Source organism: Sorex araneus, chromosome 10 (genome assembly GCF_027595985.1).
Source record: "Sorex araneus isolate mSorAra2 chromosome 10, mSorAra2.pri, whole genome shotgun sequence".
In the NCBI taxonomy this organism is placed as follows: Eukaryota; Metazoa; Chordata; class Mammalia; order Eulipotyphla; family Soricidae; genus Sorex; species Sorex araneus.
The window spans coordinates 53,271,743-53,295,859 of NC_073311.1; the positions used below are offsets into that span (position 1 = coordinate 53,271,743).

The 24,117-nt window shown below is 53.4% G+C and overlaps 2 protein-coding genes across 2 annotated transcripts in view; one reads left to right on the plus strand and one right to left on the minus strand.

Annotated features, from left to right (window-relative positions):
• Window positions 1–1,133: 1,133 nt before the first annotated feature.
• MANSC1 (MANSC domain containing 1) lies at window positions 1,134–11,723 on the minus strand. The gene is made up of 3 exons (XM_004611380.2): window positions 11,477–11,723; window positions 8,069–8,209; window positions 1,134–3,290 (listed from the first exon to the last, which is right to left on the minus strand). The coding sequence occupies exons 1-3, from the start codon at window positions 11,697–11,699 to the stop codon at window positions 2,368–2,370; spliced, it is 1,287 nt and encodes a 428-aa protein (XP_004611437.2). The 5' UTR covers window positions 11,700–11,723; the 3' UTR covers window positions 1,134–2,367.
• A 9,629-nt stretch (window positions 11,724–21,352) lies between these two features.
• BORCS5 (BLOC-1 related complex subunit 5) overlaps window positions 21,353–24,117 on the plus strand; it is a 65,509-nt gene continuing 62,744 nt past the window's right edge. Inside the window, exon 1 of the mRNA XM_055118533.1 lies at window positions 21,353–21,645. Within this exon, the coding sequence (XP_054974508.1) occupies window positions 21,588–21,645 (58 nt within the window). The 5' untranslated portion in view covers window positions 21,353–21,587. The remainder of the gene's footprint in view (window positions 21,646–24,117) is intronic.

A 24,117-nucleotide genomic window follows, 5' to 3' on the forward strand; every position in this document is an offset into this window, starting at 1 on the left:
GTTGGGTCAGATCAGAGAAGGGACCAAGGTAACAACAGTAACAGCAAGTGACCACTCTGGACAAGAACTGGGTGCTGGAAGGAGGTAAAGTGATATGCATGATAACCCATCAGTAACACTATCGCAAACCAGTGATGGAAAGGAAAAGAGAAAAGAGAAAAAAGTTTGCCATAAAGGAAGGCTTGGGGGCCGGAGGGAAGCCGGGGAGATAGGTGGAGGGATGGGTGTCAGAACACTGTAGGACCGAAACTTAAATGATGAATAACTTTGTACTTTGTAACTGTTTTTTTTTTGTTTGTTTTTTTGCTTTTTGGGTCACACCTGGCGATGCACAGGGGTTACTCCTGGCTCTGCACTCAGGAATCACCCCTGGGGGTGCTCAGGGGACCCTATGGGATGCTGGGAATCGAACAGGGTCGGCTGCGTGCAAGGCAAACGCCCTCCCCAATGTGCTATGGCTCCAGCCCCTAACTATGTAACTTTGTATCTCACGCTGAGTCAGTTCACTTGGTCGGGTTCCCATGAAAGCTCATTCTGGCATCACCTCCTCCCTGCAACCCCTGGGGGCAGGGGAGCTGAGGCAGGAGTGTCTCTCACTGGTGGGCCCAGCCGCACTACTGCCCAGCCCCAGGCAGACACCTGCTTCTGCCTCCACCTCCATCCCCAGGGTCCCAGTGACAGGTAGATGTGCTGCTTCTGGCCACCCTGCACCAGGCTTCTATCCACCCCCCAAAAGCCGCAAGCAATGAGGCGAAATCTTAAAATTCCAGGGCACTTGGTTACTAATCTGATTCTGGCCTCCACGTGGATATTCAATAAGTACTTGTTAAATTCAATTGAATCGAGGTTTTATTTACTCAACCTTCTTGGAGCTTATGTAAACCCCGTGGAGATTCGTCTCCTGCTGCTAAGTAGGAAAATATATGAAGAGTGATATTCTCAATCACCCAGATTTCCTCGTAAGGAGCTTTATGAGTCCAGCATAAAGTGCGGGAGGTGGATGGGGTGGGGGTGTGGGTGGGATGGGGGGTGTCCCAGGAGAGAGGACGAGGAGGAAAGAGAAAAACCTTAATTAAGGAAAACCTTAATTTCTTTTCGATTCCTTTTAGTTCAACGTCCTTGCTAAACTCGCTAGCCCGCTACTGCCCTCCAGTGTTCGTAGTCTGCAAGTGCGTGCCCCAATTCCCTTTTAAGTCCTGGAAACAAAGTCCCAGACTTCAACTTTAAGTCTAGGGCAGGCTGGTGCCGAGGAGATCCAAGTAGCACTCTGGGTTCCTCCTCATCCCTCTGCAACTCATTTAGAGAATTTCTCAGGAAATCTAAATCATAAAAGTTAGAGCACACTCATGTTTGGTCATTGTTCTTTAGGGAGCCATGCTCGAGAGTGACCCCTGGCTGTGCTCCGGGCACCATATATGGTGCGGGGATTGAACTGGAGTTGAACGCATGCAAGGCAAGTACCTCACCTCCTATAGCATCTCAGGCCCCTGCAACTTATTGGTTTAATAAAATATTGAAGTGCCATATACTATTGGTAATAGTATCCAAAATAAAGTTAACATTGACCATTGGGCAAGTGTACACGAGGATTTTAAAATAACACTGTTGCATTTTTTAACTTAAAGTTTAGGAAATATCTACATGACTTCCCCTCTCCGCCCTTCTAAAGAGCTAATGAGAAAAGACCCCAAGCAGACTTGGCCCTTTTTCAGAACGGGCTTATCACTGATTCACGTACGCTTACTATTCTCTAGAATTCTCCCCCAAGGAAGTTCTTTGCTCATGGACAGGAAATGTGCGGGGTGGGGGGTCATTTATCTGAGAATACATATTTTCATCATTTCATCATTGTGCTGGTGAGGAAAAATGGGAAGTTATCTAGCCCGACATGTCGTTTACAAGCACATTATATTAACAAAAAAAAAAGATTTATTCAAATATTTAATTGGAAGGAAACACATCTGGAATAGGTTTGATCAGAATTCATACAAAAGGGAAAGTGGATCTATTGGAATCTCATGTCGGAAACAGTGGACTTTCTCTGGAACCAGAAATGTTAACGGGCTGAGCCTGAAAGCGCGCACCGTCTTTCGGGGTCGCAGGTTTCCCGTTCATAGCAGCAATTCTACTTGACTGGTCCAGGGAGAGCTTTGCTCTCAGCAGAGATTTGGAGATGAATCATTCAAATTCCCCACTTGCTCCCCCCTCCTCAGGAACCGAACAATAAGAAAGTGGCAAACCATCACAGGCGGGACACCCTTGCCTGACGTCCAAACGCTTCCAAGGCTGCTCCTGCGCCCATTGGCAGCTCTAGCACCCTAGCCGGGGTGCCAGGGGCTCAGCGAGGCCGGAGCCATCCGGACCCGCCTAGATGTCCACGTAGATCCCGTTGATCAAATAGTCCAGTCTCGAGTAGCGCTTCCTATGGAGGGACTCTACGAACTTTCTCCCCATGAGCACGAGGCCGATGGCCAGGAAGAGGACCCCCAAAACCAGGCTGCCCACCAGAAGCCACTTATCAAACGGGAGGCTGTAGCGCCCTCCGGGGCCACGGTCCAGGGAGGCAGCGCCCAGACGCTGCCCGGCTTTCCCGGAGGAGGTTTCGCTCGCAGGGGCAGAGTCCACACGGGACGGAGGGAGTGTCACGGCCTCGTGGGTGGCACCCGAGTTCCAAGGCAGGCTGGAGGTTTCCGGGAAGGGCACCACGTGGGGGGCGCCCTGCAGGCCTGTTGTTGCCTGAGAGGTGGCTGTCGCCCCTGTCCCCCTCGTCCCTGTCCCCCTCGTCATTGCTGTCATTGTCGGGCGTGCTGGGGCCGATGTCACAGCTCCTGTCCAGACGGTGGCCGGGAGGCCTGTCGGGGGCTGAGTGGGGACTGTGGTCACGGGTCCAGCTGCGGTGGCCGCCTGTGGCCGAGCCACAGAAGGTATCCCGGGAGCTGCCGGCGGCCGAGAGGCAGAGGTGGGGGGCCTCCGGGTGGCCGTGGCCGCTGGCGTGGAGAGCGCGGCTCCATTTTCAGGCTCCAGCAGCGCCTTTGTTGGCTCTGGGGAAAAGTGTGAACTTGGGGGATGGGCTTCCCCCTCCGATCCCAGGACCCCCGGGCTGGCCGAGCCTCCAGGGAGCAGCTTCTCCAAGTGACCGGACGTCCCCGATGTCTGAGATGACACATCTTCCCTGAGGACATCGGCAGGCTTCGAGGAGCCCCTGGCGGTCGGGGGCGAGGAGGAGGGGGCTGCCTGGTCCCACCGGCCGGGGCTGGACAACTCGGGTCTGGTCGGAGAAGACAGAGGCTCTACAGACACAACGGGAAGAGAAGGAGAACTGAGCAAAGGCACAAACACGCCTGTCGGGGGCGCTGGTCCCTGCGTGTCATCCTGGACGTTCTACTGGGACAGAGACACGTTGGGGAAATGCAGGATCGGCAGAGCCTGGCGCCTGCCCCCAGATGCCAACGTGGATCGCCAGAGGCTGGAGAGCCGGGAGAAGAGCCACGGCGAGGAGGAGCGAGCTGAGGAGGAGAAAGGGGTCGGCCTGGCCCCAAGTCTGCCCTCCAGCCCCGAGCCCCCCAGCCTCACAGAATGCGTGCCGTTTCCCCCACACCGCCGAAGCAGAGTTTTTTGCTGGGGGAGAAGCTCCACTCACAAACAGCATCCAGGAGATGAAGCAGGGCTACATTTCTAGATAAAATCAATTTTTTTTTTTTTTTTTTTTGCTTTTTGGGTCACACCTGGCGATGCACAGGGGTTACTCCTGGCTCATGCACTCAGGAATTACTCCTGGAGGTGCTCAGGGGATCATATGGGATGCTGGGAATCGAACCCGGGTCAGCCACATGCAAGGCAAACGCCCTCCCTGCTGTGCTATTGCTCCAGCCCCTCAATTTTTTTTTTTAATTAAAGAACAGGACTTCAGGCTGGAGAGATCATCCAGTACAGGAAGCACTTGCCTGGCAGGCAGCTGCAGCAGCCGTGGCCTGGGTTCGAATCCGTCACCACGTATGTGCAGCACCTGCGGTCACTCCTGAGCAGAGTCAGGAATAGCCCCTGAGCACTGCTTGGTGTGACCCCAAAACTCGAACAGAAAAAAGAAAATGGAGCGAGAGGGATAATATAGTGGGTAGGGTGCTTGCTTTGCGCACTTCCTACCCAGCTTCAATCCCGGGTACCCCACAGGGCCCCCTGAGCCCCGCTAGGAGTGATCCCTGAGCACAGAGCCACGAGTAAGCCCTGAGCATCACCAGGTGTGACCCCCCAAAACAAATACATGGAAAGAACAGGACTGGACGTACCCCTTTACAAAGAAAGACGTGGCGAGGCTCTGAGCCTGTGTGAAGCCGGCATCGCCACTGCAAGAGGCGGCTTGCTCTCTTCTTTAGGAGGCGGCAGTGGGGCTAATTCTGGCTCTTTCTCCTTTTATATTTTTGGGCCATACCTGGCCGTGCTGAGGGACCACCCTTGGCCAACACTCAGGGGTCCCCTCCAGTAGTGCTCAGGGGTCACCCTCTGAAATACTGGGGAATGAACGCAGGCCTCCTGCATGTAAAGCGTGTACCCTAGTCCCCACTTTCAAGGCTACCCCCCTACAGCTAAGAGGTTACTCCCAGCTCAGTGCTCAGGGGTCACGATCCCTGGTGGTGCTCAGGATCAAACATGGGGCACGCCAAGCACACGCTCCCACACTAAGCCAGCACCCCAGCCCACTCCAGCCCCTTCATCCATCTACCCAGCTTGTGTTCTCGTTGTGTTTGGTGGCAGGGGTCAGGGACAGGGGCCGATTCAGGCCTCCTACCAGCCAAGGTGTATTCTACCACTGAGCTTCAGCTCCAATCCCCAACGGGTCTGTTTCCGGTAAGATTCCATTGGCAAAGGTGCCACAACAGACAGGAATTCGCCACACCTGCTGTCTCTACCCCACCCCTGCTGTTTGTCATTGGGGCAAGGTGCTTTCTCTGGGTCACAGGCAGGGAGCCTCAGAGGGGGCTGGGCACGGCAGCCCTGTGCCTGCAAGCCCTCTCGCAGTTACACTTCAGAATGGCTTCATGTGTAAAAGGCAGAGGGACTGACTCAATTAAAAATCAGACTCCCAAGTTAAGGTACTCTCTTTACTGTTGTTGTTGTTGTTTGCAGAGGGGGGCAGGGGTCATACCTGGAGCACCTGGCACTGAGCCAGGGGTCACTCCTGGCTCTGCACTCAGGAATTACTCCTGCCGATGCTCGGGAGAGCATGAGATGCTGGGGATCCAACCGAGGTCAGCAGCACGCAAGGCAAGCGCCCTCCCCTGCTGGACTATTTCTCTCGCCCCTACTCTACTTCTGAATCCCCCTATTCCAGTCCCCAGTAGAGAGACATACCACCAAGTTGCAAGAAGCAAGCAAGAAAAGTAATGCCGAGACGTATGATTTGATGGGATGACGTGTGCATATCCTCTTGGATGCTTTTGGTCTGTAAATATTCATCAGTCAGTGACAGGAAGTGGAGATTCCTCGAAGCTAACCATGGGACCAATAACCTTTTTGATGTCATAGAAGAGAGGAGGTGGGGGACTTATTTTTATAGGGTTATCAATCATCAGTCACATACAAGGACAGATGGATGGATCACAATAAAGTCCCCGGCGCTCTGAGCTGATGGCTCCCTCTGCTGGCTGCTTCAGGAACTGCCTAATCCTAGTCTCACTTGATTTTCTTCAGGAAAAGGTCCTGGCAGATGCCAACTTCGGCTTTCTCTCACTTTTACTGGACAGACTCCATCACCCTTTGACACTTGCATTACAAACGCAATAACACTGCAGAGGTATCTCCATTATAAAGAGTTGATATAACATTCTAGAGAATTTTCACTGCAAAACAAATTCAACTACAAATGCCTACCCATGTGCCATCATTGATGGGCGTTGCCTGTGGAGCATAAAGTTAACATTGTTTCCTCACATCACTGAAAAAAAGAGAGATTTTTTTCTCCTGAAGTTTAAATCTGTTTCTGCATCTCAAATTTATATTTCCATTTCTGCAGTATGTTCTCTTAGGTGGACCCATCTGATTTTTGCCTCCCAACCACTCACTGGACATTTATATTGCTTCATATTTTTCACTGTTTTTTAAAGAAATATTATTTGGGGGGGCAGGGCGCTGGGCCCTACCCGGCAGGGCTCAGGGCTGACTCCGGTCTCTGTATGCAGGGATCACTCCTGATGGTGCTCAGGGGACTCTGTGTGGCGCCAGGGATCAAACGAGGACCAGCTACATGAACGGCAACACCCTTCACCCTCTGCCGCCTCTCCAGCCCCATCACCGCTCATTTCATTTGAGTGGGGGAGGATGCTCGGCACAGTGCTGGGGGGCAGCTGGGTCATACCCACCGATGCCAGGGAGGGTGTATGGCGCCAGAGCTCGGACCTGGGCACCCACCTGCCATGCCCGCACGCTGGCCCCCTGAGTGATCTCCCTGGCCCCATGATTGTCACTTTTTGTTTGGCTTTTGAGCCACGCCCAGTGGTGCTCAGGCCTGAGTCCCTGCTCTCTGCCCAGGGGTCACTCCTGGTGGGCTCGAGGGACCCTCGAGGGGACTAAACCTGGGCCAGCCCACCTGGGTCAGCCGTGTGCAAGGCAAACGCCCTACTTGCTGTGCTATCGGCTCTGGCCCTGGTTTTTCACTTTTTAAACTAATTATACAATAAACAGCTCCACCCAATAGCTTCTTCTTGTTTGGGGGCTGTTTCTCTAGTATGGGTTTCAGGGATGAACAGTTCTCTCTCTCCTTCTTTCTCTCCCTCTCCCTCCCTCCATCCCTCCCTCTCTCTGCCTCTCCCCCTCTCTCTCTCCCTCCCTCTTCTTCCTTCCCTTCCTTCCTCTCTCTCTACCCCTCTCCCTCTCCCCTCTTTCTCTCTCCCTCCCTCCCTCTTCTTCCCTCCCTTCCTTCCTCTCTCTCTACCCCTCTCCCTCTCCCTTCTTTCTCCTTCCCTCCCTCCCTCTCTCTCCCTTCCTCTCTCTCTCCCCCTCTACCTCTCTTCTCCTCTCTCACTCTCTTCCCCCCTCTCTCCCTCTCCCCGCCCTCACTCTGTCACCCTGGAACCCTGGGCCCTTATCCCAGTCTTGCTACATTGCTCTTGAGAGGCTTTTCTGGGTCTGGGATGGCTTGGGACAGGGCATCAGGTCAACTTGCACCTTGGCACCCCTGCCCCCAGCACTGTGACCCCTGCAGAGCCACAGCATTCCGTAGGACCTTCAGGTGAGAGCTAGCAGCCCAGCTGGAAGAGGGTCACTCAGTCACAGCAACAGATGCAGAGGGAAAGGGACCGAGACCCTTTCCGTGGAGGGCCCGCAGGCGCTCCCCACTAGAAAGGCAAAAGCAAAATACCCTCATTCAAGTCTTTCATGGCAAAAGGAAAGTTTGACATTTCATTCATTCATCTGTGCATGGGCAAAGGTTGGGCCAGCCCTGGCAGTGCTCAGGGCTTACTCTGGGGTGCTGGGGATCAAACTGGGGTTGGCCACACGCAGGGCAAGCACCTTAATCCCTTAACCTACAGTCCCTAATACAGTAAATTTATTTGGGGTCTCCCTACTGGGGGACCTGAGTTTCAGGCTCTCTCTGCCCAAGACCCCCCCCCCCAACAGAATCCTGACATGTGTGTGCAGTGGCGGGGCGGGTGAGGTGGTCGGCAGTACTGGGGATCGGACCCGGGGTCTCTCAGAAGTAAGGCATGTGGGGGCCGGAGCAATAGCTCAGCGGGTAGGACTCTTGCCTTGCATGCAGTGTGCAGCCAACCCGGGTTCGATCCCTGGCACCACATATGGTCCCTCGAGCCTGCCAGCAGTGCTCCCTGAGTACAGAGCCAGGGAGTAAGTCCTGAGCACGGCTAGGTGTGGCCCAGATCAACCTCCTCCCCCAGCACCCCCGAAAACAGTGAGGTGTGTGCTCCACCCCCAGTCACACCCATCCCAGTACCCCGGGCCTGATGGGGCTTTTCTGGCGTATCACATTTGCTCTCCCTGGGAGCTCCACTGAGACCCCCCAGCCCGCCTTCCCCTCTATCCCCATCACAAAAGTCAAGGGGTGCGATTGCATTACCTTCGATTACCCTGTAACTCCGAAGTCCCTTCGCCGGTTTCAGTGGACAGGCGTCCGCACTGGGACAGAAAAACAGGTAGCAGTTGGGCTGGTTGATGGTTTTCCGAGTGTCGAAGATCATCAAGTTACAGGCTTTGTCCCCTGCAAGGAGAGGTTTTGTAAGCGTCACCCTGAAACGCAATTTCTAAAGAGAACGGGGGCCAGAAAGGGTGGCACGGGTCCTGGTGCCCGGGGCAGGGCCTCCGCTGGCCCAGGGCCCGCCAAGCCATCTCCTCTCCTTCTGTTTGGTCACACGAACACGAGGCAATCAAAAACGTCACGCGCTCAAAAACTGGACTGAAGGTAACCTGGGCGGGAGGGGTTACTTGGTTCTGGTTTTGCTTCTTGGCCATCCCTAGCGATGCTCGGGGTTACTCCTGGCTCTGCGCTCAGGAATTACTCCAGGCCTCTTACTGCCTCCCCACAATCAAATGCTAATTTCCATTCTTTGAAATCTTTTATTTTGAGGGACATGCCTGGTTCTGGCGAAGCAGAATCCCCAGGTCTTGGCACCATCTGACTTCCTGTTGGGTTTCATCTCCATGACAAGCACAGAGGCTGATTTTCCTCAGAGACGAAAATCAGGAGAAAAATCACTTGGTACTTCAGTGCCCCATATGATGGCAGGAGAGCACGGGAAGGAATTTTTTTTTTCTTTTTGGGTCACACCTGGCGATGCACCACTCAGAAATTACCCCTGGCGGTGCTCAGGGGACCATATGGGATGCTGGAAATCGAACCCGGGTCGGCCGTGTGCAAGGCAAACGCCCTCTCCGCTGTGCTATCGCTCCAGCCCCGGGAAGGAATTTTTGTTCCAGCATCCTAGATGCTTGCCCAGTGCTCAGGGGACCATGTGAAATGCTGAGGATCGAACCCAGGTCAGCCACATGCGAGGTAGATGCCCTCCCCGCTGTACTATGGCTCTGGCCCCAGGAGGGATGTTTAACGACAGTGCGGGTGAGTCCTTGCAGAGAGACTCCTGTTTGCTGAGGCTGAAGCAGTGCGATGAGGCTTGCTCTTTGGGGGGGTCTTATGGGGGTGGGAGGGTGTCAGTTGGGACACACCCAGTGGTCCATGGGGGCTCAGAGACTACGTTTAGCCGAGTGCTCGGGGGTCGTTCCTGGTGGTGCTCAGGGTCTGTGGGGTGCGAGGGATGGAAGCAGGTTTTCCGTACGCACCCCCGAGCTCTCTCTCTGGCCCTTCACAGAGGTCACACTGCACGGCGGGCTCAGGAATGAAACGAGACCCCCAGCCCCCACCGCTACCTCCTCTAGGCGCTGACGGGAGGCTGACCCCTCGCCTGAGCGAGGATGGATCGTCCCAGCCCCCCCCAACAAGGCGTGAGTCCTCCACGGCTAGGTGTTTGCTTTACAGCTCGAGGCTGAGGGCCAGGTCATGACTAGAAAATGGTAATTACTTCACAAGGCTCGCTCTCTCGGTGTCTCTGTGTCTGTCTGTCTGTCTGTCTCTGTTTCTCTCTCTCTCTCTCTCATAGCTTGGAGGTGCTCAGGGTCTATTCCAGGCTCTGTGCTCAGTGACACCCATGCTGGGCGTTTGAACCTGCGGATGTAGGGAAATGCCGTAACCTGTCTCTCAGGCCTTACTAGTCTTCTTTCACCCAAAAGCATCGGCATCTGGAATACTCAGAGACGCGGCTCAGGCCTGCAGCCATGTCGCCCGCATCGCCAGATGACACTCCACCCCTGCCCCTCAGTCCACTGTGCTACGTCCCAGACACCTGTCACGTGCTGACCTGACTTACGTCACTGCGGGGAAGGGGACCTGCCATTTCAGAACCGAATGTTAGGGTCTGAGCGATAGCACAGTGGGGAGGGTGCCTGCCTTGCATGCAGCCAACGGGGCTCGAACCCTGACATCCCATATGGTCCCCCGATACCACCAGGAGTGATCCCTGAAGCACAGGCCAGGGATCATCACTGAGCATCACTGTTCTGGCCGCAAAACAACAATAATGAAAAAATCAAATTCTAGGGCTGGAGTGACAATACAGAGGTTAAATCCCTGGCCTTGTACACAGCTAACCCGGACTTGATCCCCAGCACCACATATGGTCTCCTGAGCACTGCCAGGAGTGGTCCCTGAGCACTGCACCAGGAGTAAGCCCTGAGCGCCTCCCCATAATCAAACGGCAATTCCCATTCTTTGAAATCTTTTATTTTGGGGGACACGCGTGGTTCTGGCAGGCAAAGCATAAGCCTCAGGCCCTGGCGCCGTCTGATTTCCTGTCAGGTTCCATCTCCAAGACAAGCGCATAGGCTGATTTTCCTCAGAGACAAAACTCTGGAGAAAATCACTTGATATTTCAGTGCCCCATATGATGGCAGGCGAGCAAGGGAAGGAGATTTTGTTCCAGTATCCTAAACACTTGCCCAGTGTAAATTACCCTGGCGCTTCTCTGCCCCCCTCTACCCAGACACCTGGTAATACACAGACACACAAACACACAGACACACAGACAGACAGACAGACAGACAGACAGACACACACACACACACACACACACACAAACACACAGTGACTCTGACTTCACTCTGGGGACAGGAGAGCATATGTGTGGAACATTCCCCTGTGAATTTTGTCACCCCAATTTTTTTTTATCCTATTGAGAGTCACCGATAGGAATTATTTAGCCACACCAATCCCAACTCCTTATTATTTTACTTTTGTTTTGGCGGCTGTATCTGGCGATGCTCAGGAACTTCTCCTGTCAGTTTCCAGGGGGCCATATGGGCTGGAGAGCCCGCCCCCTGCCTCCCTCTCCAGCCCCCCAGCTTCTTATATTTAAAAACAATGGCTAAAGACTCAGGAGAGAATCCAGCAGGCAAGCGCGAGGCCCTGAGTCAGACCCCCGGGGCTTCCCACATGCTTCTCGTGCACCCCTGGCCCTTCTGGTACCCCCAGTGCAGCAACGGTCTCCAGCCCACCACAGCCACGTGTGTCTCGTGTGTGCGTGTGTGCGAGCACTTCAGCTAAGGTGTGTATCGCACGCCCCCTGCAAACCCCACACTGACGAATGTGGGGCGGCCCCTGCTGAGAGCCCCTGTGACTGCCACGGCCACCCCGGCCAGCGTCAAACCAGAATGTGCACGAGGCCCAACTCAAGAGCGTGGCCTCGGTGTGTGTGTGCGGGGGAGGGTGTGGGGTGCTGGTCACCAGGACAAGCAGGGTAGGGTGGGGCCCGAGAAACGGCTCACTCTGCATGTGCGAGGCCCTGGGTTCCTTCCCGGCACCCCCTGCTCCCCAGAGCACTCGCTGGGAGCGACCCACGAGCACTGATGTGAAAGGAGCCTCCGAGTGTCCCAAGCAAGCCCGGGGACAGGGGCGAGGGCACCCCCAGCCGTGACTCACCCGAGATGTTTCTGGTGGAACAGCAGGAGGCGATGCACTCCTGGGGGCCTGGGGTGTGCGTGGGCTCGCTGCCCCTGACGCCCCTGGCCAGCGAGGACTGGATGTCGATGACCACGTCCTCCAGGCTCTGGCTGAGGCACTGCCGGCCGCCGGCCGGCCTCAGGGTCAGGAAACAGACCAGGAGGACAGCGCAGGCCCGGCTCCCGGCCCCGCCGAGGCACATTTTAAGGTCCAAGGAGTCTTTGTCTTCACAGTTCAGGAATGATCTTCCTCCTCCTTCCTCCTCCTCCTCCTCCTCTTCCTCCTCCTCCTCCTCCTCAGGGTCTTCCTTTGCTTCAGGACAATTGTGCAGATGTTGGACGCTGTAGAACAATAATAAAGAACTGGCTGTGAGTGGTGCTACTTCCTTTCTTTTTTTTTTCCCCTGCAGTGCCCAGGATCAGATCCAGGGACCGCCCCCTCCACCTCCCGCCTTCCCTCCCCTGCCACTACACACACACACACACACACACACACACACACACACAGGGGCAAGTACATACTTTACACTGAGTTACAGCCACACACACACACACACACACACACACACACACAGGCAAGTACATACTCTACACTGAGTTACAGCCCCAGACACACACACACACAGACACACACACGGGCAAGTACATACTCTACACTGAGTTACAGCCCCAGACACACACACACACAAACACACACACACGGGCAAGTAGATACTCTACACTGAGTTACAGCCCCGGACCCCTGAGTTTTGTTGAACTCATTAGCGAATAAAATATTTCATGTCCTTCAAGTTGGTATAAGCAATGCACAATTTTTAGGGCAGAAAGAAACAAATTTCCCTAATTCTTTGGGTTTCACTTTGATTAGATTTGAGACAACCTCCCAAGAAAAAAAAATGGCAAATTGGCTCCAGAAAGATTGTACAGGAGGTACGGCACAAGTCATGGCAGAAACCCTGGTTTGAGTCCCTGACACCACATACAGGCCCTGAGCACTGCCAAGTAGGGCCTAACCAACCCCAGACCTGCCCCCCAACCCCCGCAAATTAGCAAATGGGATCAGAAGACTGAGTCAAATCAGGTGCGACAGGCCAGAGCAAAGTACAGCAGGTAGGGCCTTGCGTGAGGCCAACCAGCGGCCAATCCCATAGGGTCCCCCGAGCACTGTCAGGAGTGATTCCTAAGCCCTTAGCATTACCAGGTATGGCCCCCCAAAAACAAACAAAAGAGCTTTTCTTTCTCTATTTCAAAGATAAAAGAAGCGAAACTGCCCTCTTTTTTTGGGAGAGGGCCGGCTTTTTTGGTCACACCTGAAGATGCTCAGGAACCACTCCTAGCAGTGCTCGGGGAACCATATGGGATGCTGGCGATCGAACCCAGTGGGCCGCATGCGAGGCAAAGGCCCTGCCTGCCGTGCTGTCCTTCTAGCCCCTAAGGCTGCTTCGCTTACAGCTGCCCCTCTTACGCAGCACCCCCAGGCTGGGCTTGCAAATGATCTGATTCTGAGACTCGGCTGCAGAGAGCAGGGGGCGGCAGCCGGGAGGGCACGACGGCTCGACTGAAGAGAAGCTTAGCAGCAGGTTTCTGGTGTGGTGCTGTTTCTCGGTGCCCAGACCCTACTCCCGGCTCTGTGCTCAGGGATCACTCCTGGCCATGCTCAGGGGACCTTACATAGGGCCAGGGATCGAACCCTGGTCAGCTGTACTCAAGGCAAATGCCCTCCTGTCCTAGCTGTCCTAGCTCTTCGGCCCTGTTGTTTTTTCCTTCTAAAAAAAAAAAAAGAAGAAGAAAAACAAAAGTCCTAAAAAAAAAAAAAAAAAACCCAAAAGTCACAATGCCAACAGCCACAATACTAATGAAATAAATAAAAATAAGGTCTTTATTACCACCCAGCTCTCAAACCACAGTAGGCACAGGGAAACTTTAGCTATATGTTGCCGAGTGAAAGAAGTCACGCTGAAAAGTGTCACTCCGGCTAAATGACATTCTGGAAAGGAAAAAACAAAATCCAAACACTAGTTGCTGGGAGGTGGAGGAGAGGAAGGAGGAGGGCAGGGAAGGTCAGGCCGCAGAACTCTCCACAACACTGGCCTGGGCGTTTTCAGAAATAAAATAAGGGCCCAGAACTGGGGCACATGCTTTGCATTCAGGAGGCCCGGGGTCCGACCCCTAGCGCGAATGGTCCCCTGAGCATCACCAGGTATAGCCCCCCACCCCCCGCCAGCCCTCCCCGAAAGAGCTGAACTGTGTATTAGAAGCCAGGAAGCTTGTCTAGTTCAGTTTGGCTGTCAGTGTGGGAATGTCCCCTCGCTCACTCGCCCTAGAGGAGAAGAGCGGAAACCTTCCCCCGAAATCTGTTCGCGCTCACCAAGTGTGTCTGGGGGGTCAGCCAGGAGGAAATGGCCCCGATGCCCTTTCCTGCTCGCGTTTCATATAAAAAGCATTTTCTTGTGACCACGCAGGCAAGATGGTTTTTGGGGACACGAGTCCCCATTTTCTGAGGCTGCTCTCGCCTGGAACACTTGTTCTTCCCTCACCAACTCTTGTCTCTTGAATACTGGCCTTCAAGGAGATGGACAGCTGATGGAGGGTGGAGGGTGGGTCGAAGATACACACTCAGCACGTGGCTGACCCCAGTTCGATTCCCAGCACTGCAGATAGAGCCCTGAGCACAGGGTCAGGAATAAGCCCGGATGGCCGCACCCTTGCACCCCTTCCGCCTGAGAGCGGCGGACTTCAAGCAGCCAGCACCAGAATCTGGGTTTGGTAAAACGCATGACAATCGACAACACTTACAGGCCTATGTCACAGTGAGTCCTAACAGAAACCAGTGCTTTCCTTAGTGAAAAACAACAAACTAAACAACCAAGTCCCATACCTTTTTTGCCGTTATGTGTAACCTTCAAAAGCAAGAGAATGAGAGGGCCGGAAAGACGGTTCAGAGGGTTAGAACACAGGCTTTGAGTGCAGGAGCCCTGGGCCAGACGGTCCCCCAGGCACCACCAGGAGGATCTCCCAAGCACTGAGCCCAAATTAGCCCCTAAGGGTTACTGGCTGTGTCCCCAACACCAGAGAAGAAAAAAAAAACCCTGGGGGAACAAACCCCCAAATAATAATATTTATGCTTCCTACATGCTAGTTTTCTTGCTAAACTCTTTACCTATCTTTGTTTTTTTTTTTCTCTCTTCCAGTCATAGCCAGCAATACTCAGGGGTATGACTTGACTCCGCACTCAGGAATTACTCCTGGCATTGCTCAGGGGACCATAGGGGATGCATGAGCCCCTATGGGATAGAACCCAGGTTGACCGCGTGCAAGGCAAATGCCCTCCCCACTGTACTATAGCTCCAGCTCTTTATCCATCTTTATCATTTAATCTTTTTTTTTTCTTTTTGGGTCACACACGGCGATGCTCAGGGGTTACTCCTGGCTCTGCACTCAGGAATTACTCCTGCGGTGCTTGGGGGACCATATGGGATGCTGGGAATCAAACTGGGGTCGGCCACATGCAATCGCTCCAGCCCCTATCATTTAATCTTTACAAGAACTCAAAGAAGACAGATCCCATTTTCAATAAAAATGAAAACAATCGTGTGCTAACATACTTCTTTACTAACCTACTAAATAAGTGGGAATGCCTAGGACCTGCCGTGAAATTGAAGTCACAGAAAGTAAACATTTCCAGGTAGGCACAATCAATAATGTTATTAAAATATCTGTGATCTCTACGGGGCGAATCCGGCTGGGACTAACACTAACTTACACTATGGTAGCTTTTATCTACTTGGCTCCTCTTCTGCTTCTTTTGGGGGCAGCGCCCCATGGTGCTCAGGGGCTAAGATGGACGGGCTCGGACCTGAGCAAACGCACCTCTCAGCCTGCCTACTTGTCTCTTAGAAGAAACACTAAACTTTCAGCACAGGGTGAGTGAAACAGCGCACCTTGCTAAACTCAGACTTTGTCCTGAGGATGCCTGCGCTCCCCCGGGTACGAATTTAGCACAGGTGTCTTTTTACCGCTGCCACATTTTGCAAGTCTCTTTCCTAGTCTTAAAGAAAATCAAACGGAAACCAAAGGTCAGGGAGCCAGAGCGACAGATACAGCGGGTACAGCCTTCGCCTGGCTGGATGCCTGGGCACCCCATAGGATCCCCAGGACCCCACCAGGAGTAATCCATGGTGCAGAGCCAGGAGTAAACCCTGAGCCCCGCAGATGTGGCCCCCAAAGCAAAGCAAAACCCCAAAGGGTTAACACTCTGCGTGGAAGGAATTCTGACGGTGTTTCTGAAAGCCCTGGCAAAGGAACCTGAGCTGGGAGCTGGCAGGAGTTGTGTTTCCTGTTGCTGCTTCCTGGGCAAGGGGCAGGAAGCACTGCAGCGTCGATTCCGTGAGAGAGGGAAGCTGCATTTATCCATGGAGCAATTCGTCCCAGGACCGAAGAGTTAGCGCTCCACGGTGCCAACAGCAAGGTCCCGGCTGAACCAGGGAAGAGGCTGCAGGTGTCGGGCAAACACCTGCGCCTGTCTGCTGATAAGGCCCTCACACCTGACTGGGTCAAATGTCCGAAATCCAGAGCAGAAGCCGAGAGGAAACTGACGGGGCCGCAAGTTACTGGCAGACCCGCACACCCGTGCGTAGCAGCGCATCCCACGACTAGCAGATTCAGGAATGAACTTCAGGAGGTTCTTTGGGGACAGAGCGCATAGCAAGCAGGGTGCTGGCACGCGGCCCACCCGGTTTCAAGCCAGCACCCCATATGGTTCCCTGAGCACCCCAGAGCACAGGTTCCGGAGTCAGCCCCTGAGCAGCGCGGGGTGTGGCCCCTAAACCAACCGGCCCGAGAAAGGATGAACGCAGGAGAGAAGCGCCAGGAAAGAAGCAGGGGGCGTGAGCCCGTCGGGAATGCATGGGGCTCCCCAAACTCTTCGGGCGCCTCTCCACCGGACGCCCAGCAGAGGTGACACCGAGACAGCTGTCCCCTTGCTTGCTGGAGCTCCCCTCTCCCCATGCCCCACTGTCCCCACCGGGTCCCGGGGGCTCTGCAGCCGGGGTGCGGGGTGGGGAAGAGAAACCTGGCGGGGACGCACGGGGGGATGCCGCCGCGCAGACGCGCGTGTACCTGGAAGCCTGGGCAACCGCGGTCGGGGCTGGCAGCGGGCAGCGGGCAGCGGGCGGCGGGTGCTTGGCCAGTTCCTGCTTCCGCCGCCGCCGCCGCCGCAGGTCGGCGGGGGCTGGGGGCGGGGGAGGCGCTTTCCTGCCTTGCAACCCGGAGCTGCTGGCCGGCCACTTAGAGGCGCGGGGCAGCCCGGGTGGACACCCCCTGCCGCCCCTGCAAAGCGCGGGAGCTGATGCGCGCCCGCCCGCGGGCCCGGGACTCTCAGCCCCAGAGACACCTGTGCTGGTGACCAGCTGCCCCTGGCGCCGCTCGGGCGAGTCCACTGCATCTCCCCAGGCCATCACCCTACCTGGTGCCAAGCCACGAGGACCCTAGTCACCCAGTCAAGTCACGGGGGCGCCTCCGGCAGGGTTGAGATGGCTCAAGGGGTGAGCGCGCTCCTAGCAAGTCGCAGACCCAATAAGCTCCAGGCACCCCAAGGCTTCCGAACGCCCAGGACCACGGGGAGCGGCTCACATATGTATATCTATGTGGCTCAAGAGATAGCCCAGTGGGTAGGGCTCCTGCCTTGCGCACTGCGACCGAGGATCATTCCCCGGCAGCGCATACGGTGCCCAGGCACTGGCAGGAGGGATCTGTGAGCACAGAATCAGGCGTAAGCACTGAGCACCGCCAAGTGTGGCAACAAAACAAAAAATTAGGAGATAGTACTGGGGGGTTAAGCATTTTCTTTGCACCCCACAAATTGGGGGTTCACTCTCAGACATAGCCAGGGGTCACCCCTGAGCACAGATGCAGTGAAGACCTCACCCCCAATTTTTTAAAATGAAAATTAGGGAAGGTATCTGTTTATTGATGAGGATTGTAAGTAAGAAAAAACAGTTACAGGTTTTAATTGTATACCTGACTTTTAGCATGGCACCTGGAATGTATTATGGACTGTCAATATTTAATTGAAACCTATTTGCTGGTTGAATGGAAAAGAATTCATAGGGCACAGGTCGTACAGGTGAGTTTGAGTCATTGCTCAATCCGCACCCACATCCAAATACACAAATACAAATACACATTCATAAACCATTGTGACTTGGGTTTTCTTTGGCTTGGGGGCTACACCCTGAGGGGCTCAGGGCTTTTTCCCCGGCTCTGCTCTGCTCTTTTGGATCATTCCTTGTGCTGGGGGACCATCTAGGGTACCTATAGGACACCAGTGTTCCAACCAGGGTTAGTTGTATTCAAGGCAGTGCTATCGATCCCACCTGGAAGTGATTTAGTTCTGACCGAACCCCACCTCGGTTGATGGGGTGCGGTTTCAAACAACACCCTTTACAGCTGTCGATGAGTTTTCTAAGCTGGAGACAACCAACAGCTACATATAATTTTAACGAACCCGACAGGAAGAGTGTTGGCAGAAAATGCCCACGAACAATGCTTCGTTGTGTGTGAAACTAACTCTACTAGTTTTAGCCAGGGGAGGACCCATTCTTTCATTACACTCGTCCTGTGAAAACTTGCTTCTAAAGAGCTAGTTACCAAAGAAAAGGAAAAGCCACCAAGCTTTTCCTTCTGTGACAAGAGACAATAAACGTTTTATCTCAGCAAACCTCTGAGAACTGGAACAGAAAGAGGGCCTGCTACAGGCTCCCACACCCAGGAAACCCGCTTTCTGATACGCTGAACCTCAAGTCCTGGAAATGATATGTTTTTTGTTTGTTTCCTCGGTCTTGACAAGTGAATTGAGGACACTGTTAAATTTCTGATTGTTTTTCTTTTTTGGATTTTGGGCCACACTTGGTGGCGCTCAGGGTTTACTCCTGGTTCTACCAGGGATCACTCCTGGCGGTGCTCAGGGGACCCTATGGGCTGCTGGGGAAGGAAGCCAGCCTGCTACCTTGAACTACTGATCAAGGAAAACATTTCTATTAGCATGAAGTAGGCATTTGAATTTGAAAGCATATCCATTGCCAGTTCGTTGTCTAAACAGATTCCTGATCCTGTTCTGACATTTAGAAATCCCGTGTGGAGGGAGATTTTGTTTGTTTGGGGGCCCACCTGGCAGTGCTCAGGGGTTACTCCTTGCTCCGAGCTGGACTTGCTCTCAGGGGACGACGGGGTATAGGGATCAAATCTGCTTGCAACAATGCACTCAGCCCTTTAAGTTATCTCTCTGGCTCAGAGTTTAATATTTTTTTTAATTATTTATTTTTTGTCTCGAAGCCCCATCAGGGCTCAGGGCTTTTTCCTGGCTCTGCACTCAGACATCACCCTTGGCAGTGCTCAGGGGACCATATGGGATGCTGAGCATCGAACTCAAGCGGCCATGTACAAGCCGGGCGTGTGCAAGCACCTGCTGTGCTCTGTCTCTCTGACCCCCAAACCTGAGGTTTTTAAAGCATTTCTTTCATTCAGAAACCTGTAAGGGAAATGAAAACCCAGTGAGACCTGGGGGCTACCTTCAACGTGACACTAGCTCAGTGGGGAGACAAGCACGTCAATAGTTGTGTATTTTTTTGTTTTGTTTTGTTCTGTTTGGGGGCCACAGCCGGCAATGCTCAGGGGTGATTCCTGGCCCTGCACGCAGGATTGATTCCCAGGGGGCTTGAGGAGCCACAGGTGGTGGATAGGTGGATCAAACCCAGGTCAGCCAGCCGCAAGGCAAGCTCAACTTGGCTCTGAGCTAAAGGATCACTCCTGGCAGGGCCTGGGGGACCATATGGGGTATTGGGGACAGAAGCTCGGATGGCCACATGCAAGTCACCGGACTGTCTCTCCAGCCCCACAAAGTGAGGGGGTTTGAATGGGAGAGAAAGAGATGAGTAAGTAATTTTGAGAAATGAATTAATTAGTGCTAACAAGCTTAAGCTACTCTTGGCCCGACATAATTGGTACTCTGGCAGAACGCCCCCGCTCACCAGGCCTGTGATTACACTGGCCCTTCTCCTGCTGGTTTCTCAAACAACCATTGGCAAAGTAATTGCCATTTGGCCCAGTCCGCTGGGCTGACCCAGTTTAAGACAAGACAGCAAAGTTGTTTGTTTGTTTGTTTGTTTTGTCCTATGATGGCATCTCTCTCACCTGATTTTAAAAATGACTTCACTTATGTGGTTTTTTTTCCACAATGGATTCTAGGAGATAAGGCTGGAGGTGATTTCCAAGAAATGAGAGAAATGAGGTGCTGAGTGGGTGTGGGGAGAAAGGAACTCCCCTTCACTGTTGAAAGAAGGACTGGTCCTTTTGGATGCTTCAATGCAGGTGGCCAGTTTTGTTTCTTATAGGGAAATCTGACCCACCTGTCGCATTGGCTTCTAAGGAACTGCTGTTGTAAGCGGCTCATCAAGAGGTGAATTTCATGTAGCCTTGTTGGGAATACGGAAAAAGAAGAAAGCCACAGGACTGCCGTTCAATCTTGGGAAATTCTGGATGATTCTGCACAAGCAAAATGACTTGAAGTTTATGTCCAGACTTCTCTACCAGTCCATCTTTAGCTGACTGAATGTTGTATAATAACCCTTCTTCAAAGCAGGGTGGAATGTTCTGGTTTCACCACAGATTCTCTACTCATTTCATGTCTGCAATTGGCTTCAAGATTCCAAAACCCCTTTGCATATAATTTTATTATTTTGCTTTCTAAAAGTAAAATCCTTGTATAAGTCCTGTTTAAAACTCTCGTATTAGTCAGTGATTTATGTTCAGCATTATTTGATCCATTTACTGTTTCAGAAAGAGAAATACTTAGTTGTATTTTAAATAAAAATGGCATTAAAAAAAACCCAGCTTGAAGCCTGTTTTTTCATTTACACACTGTGCAGTCAGAAATCAATTACTTATTCTCTCTGTAACATTGGGAAAGTGTTACTTTCAAAGAAGGTCATTGGGAATCAGTGTATATATGAAAGTGTTAGATATAAGTTATCAAAAAAAAGATGGTTCCATTGGTAGTTGTGCATTGAGGACGCATGAGTTGCTCTTTGTTCAGAATTGATTGCAAGGATGTTGAAACGCACCAAGTCCAAATGTTTCCTAACTCTAAAGCCCACCCTGCAGAAAATCTTTTATAAATATTATAAATACCCATTTAATTTTCTTGCCACCAGAATGTAAGCTTCCCAAGGAATGGGTATCCTTTGATCTTTTTAATATGTATTATCAGCATATTCTATTTATCTCTATGTCATTTCCAAATCCTTTCTTCACTTCGGTAATATTTGCGGGGGTGTGGGTGCTGTGGAGGGGATGGGCTTCACTGCCACATTCTCAGTTTTTGGAACAAAAATAGGAGTTTGGCATTCAGACAGTCGTGGATTCCAATTCTTTCTAGCAGCTTTCTTTGTCCAACTGCTAACAGGATTTACCATTTCATAGTGTAAACAAGTAACAAATCCTTAGACAGTATCCCTTAAACTAATATATCTTTATATGTTAAATTTTATCTCAATTGATTTTATCTCAATTTATTTTAACTCACTCTGCCCTCCCACCTGCCCTCGGCCCTCCCGCTACACACGAACACCCTCGCTGATAAAGCTTTAACGCCAAGGATAAAAGTGCGTGTTCATTGGGTGATGCTTAAAGGAGACTCCTCGGTCCAGCCCGGAAAGCGCGGGGACCCTTGGGGCGGTTTCGGCGTTCAGGCGGTCGGCTCCTTTAAGAGGGGCCACGCCCCCAAGTCGCCCGGCCCGGGGGCGGGCCCGCTCGCCCGGAACTGACGGCGCGCGCAGGCGGCGCGGCCAATCCGCGTCCCGGAAGGAGCGAGCGAGTGGAAGCGGCGCCGCCCGGCGGCCGCTGGCGCGTCTGGAGCGCGGCGTCCCCCGCCCCTGGCCGTGGGTCCCCCCGAGCCCCGCGGGCGGGCGCTGTGCGCCGCGGCCGGGCCCCGCGTCGGGCCTCCCGGGCATGTAGCGTCCCCGCCGCCGCTGCCGCACGGTGCCCGCTCGTCCCGCCGCGCCGCCGCTGCCCGCGCTGCCCGCGCCGCCCGCGCCATGGGCAGCGAGCAGAGCTCCGAGGCCGAGAGCCGCGCCAACGATCTGAACTCCTCAGGTCGGTGCCTAACCTTCACCTTCCGCGGGCCGGCCCTCCCCGCCACATGCCGATTTGAAAAAAAAAAAAAATTGCATTTTTGGTTTGTTTTAAAAGCAAAAAACAAATAAATTAAAAAATAGTAAGAGATGCAAAGAAGCCTTGCCCATCTGCCCCAGCCTTGGCGTGGAAGCGAGTGGCCAGTGCTCCCGGGCTGAGCTGGCCCGGGCGCTCCCAGCTGCCCGGCGTCCGCTTGCAAAGCAGCTGGTTTGTGCCAGCTGCCGCCCCGGCTCGGACGGCCTCATTGAGCTGTGGCTTTCTCGATGGACAGGGCGAGATTGGGTTCACACCGTGGGGTGCCTCCGATACAGAACCACTAAGCACAGGTTAAACAAACAAACAAAAAGCTCCCCCTCACCCCCCCCCACAACCGGGTTTTTGCAAAGATGCTGCGTGACCGCTGTACGCTGCTGGCTGGCTGAGCCCCCTTGGATGCGCATCTCGGGAAACTGCATTTTCCCAGCAGGAGGCAATCTCGGGCCCCCTCTCTGGTGCTGGAGAAGCTTCGCAGGAGGGCAGGAGCTGGGATGGGGGACCTAAGTATCCTCCCCCCCCCGCCCCCGCCAGCCCGTCCCCTCCATCTCTTCCACCTCCCCGCGCCCCCCATGATTTTGGATTTCGCTCAGCGTTTGTGGGAGGAGTGGGAGAATTTCTATGCCTGGCACCTAGTGAGCGCTCAATAAATCAAACCGTGCATGCTTCCCTCGGCATCAGTTGCTCCTGTTTTCCCTTAATCACAGACAACTGGGAGGGCTTTGGATAAGCGCTGGGGTCGCGAATCCAAATTGGGTGCAGTCCAGGGCGTAAAAGAGGCGCCGCCACTGGCGGTGAGCTGTTCTGTTCCCGGTGGGGTCTGTGATTCAGAAATGTGGAAGCGGAGAAGTCAAGGGGTATTCCATCCTGAAGTGTGACTGCTTCAAACCCCCACGCTGGGGGCGTGGTGAGCTGCAGCGATCAGTTCTGCTACTGTCCTGCGGTTCCTGGAAGCCCCAGAGTATTGGTTGCAACAGATGCAGTCAGTGTTGCCTTTTACCGCCCTGTCTCTGTCAGGCTTGATCACCCTTTTGTTCCTGATTTATTGGGCTCCCTCCCCGGCAGACACACCCTGGGCTCCCCAAAAGCATTATGTTGAAGGAAGAGGTGCTGTTTTAATATGCTTGCGCCCCTAACTGCCTAGGCTCAAATATTACGGCAGGCTTAATACCGTGGGTTAGAGTTCTCCTAGTTCCCGCGCCATGCACTTTATGTGCATTTACGTTTTCTCCTCCAAGTGGCGCCGTTTGACTGGCGAGGGAATTTAGGAGGCAGCTAGAACTTCGCCAAGTCCTGTTGTCTCAGACCTGGGCTAGAAGGAATCACTTTAAGGTGGAGCAGAAAATATTTCTGCTTTGGGATCGGTCAGATGTTAGGTAAGTTCCCAGGACAGGTGAGGAGACAATTCCTGGAAGAATAGTGGAAGTAGATTCTTTTCTAAAATTTTTTAATTTTTTAAATTTTTGTGTCACACCTGCTGATACTCAGGGCTTCCCCCATCTCTGCACTCAGGAATCACTCCTGGCGGTGCTCAGGGGACCGTAGGGGATGCCGGGGATTGATCCCGGGTTGGCTACAAGCAAAGCAAGTGCCCTCCCTGCTGTACTATCCCCGGGCCCCCAGGCAGGGTTTTCAGGGGCGCGTGGAGAGCCTCCAGGGTGCAGATCACCCCTGTGATCCCTGGATCAGCCTGGATGAGCCAACAGAGACTATCTCTAGAATCTGAAACCCACCGAAGGGTTAGTGTTTTGTTCCTTTGTTTTCGTTTTAATTTGAGGAGCTGGAGAGTGACCCTCAGACATTCATTTTTATTTATTTATTTTTTCACTTTTGGGCCTTGCCTGCTGGTGCTCAGGGTTTACTCCCGCCTCTGTGCTCAGGGATCACTCCTGGCCATGCTCAGAAGACCGTGTGGGGTGCCCAGGATCAAATCTGGGTGGGCCTAGTGCCTGGCAAGCGTCTTACCCCTGTGGTATCTCTCTGGCCCTTTTACATTTTTAAGTTTTGGTGTGTGTATTTGAAGTGTACTCTAACGCTGGACTTACATCCCAGACCTAAAAGTTCCTTTGACTCCGGTCAGGCAGATACTTGGGAAGAGAGGAATGGGGTGTCTTCCCCTGGGGGTGTTGATACTGTGTGTAACTTCCAAAGGCCCCGTTCTCCTGAGAAGCTGAATTTGAACCCCCCTTCCGAGTTCCTCTCTAGCAGTGTCTCCCACCTACAATAATACCCGGTCGTTTCTGCTCTTCGTGGATGAGTGCTCATCAATTTAAGGTCGGAGAGGCTGGCTCAGAAGTTGACCTGCCAAGGAAGAATGAGAGCCAGGTTTTCCCAGCTCAGGGCGTGTTCCTGACTCTGCATTCATGGGTCCCTCCCGGCAGGGCTCCAGGGGGGATCCCA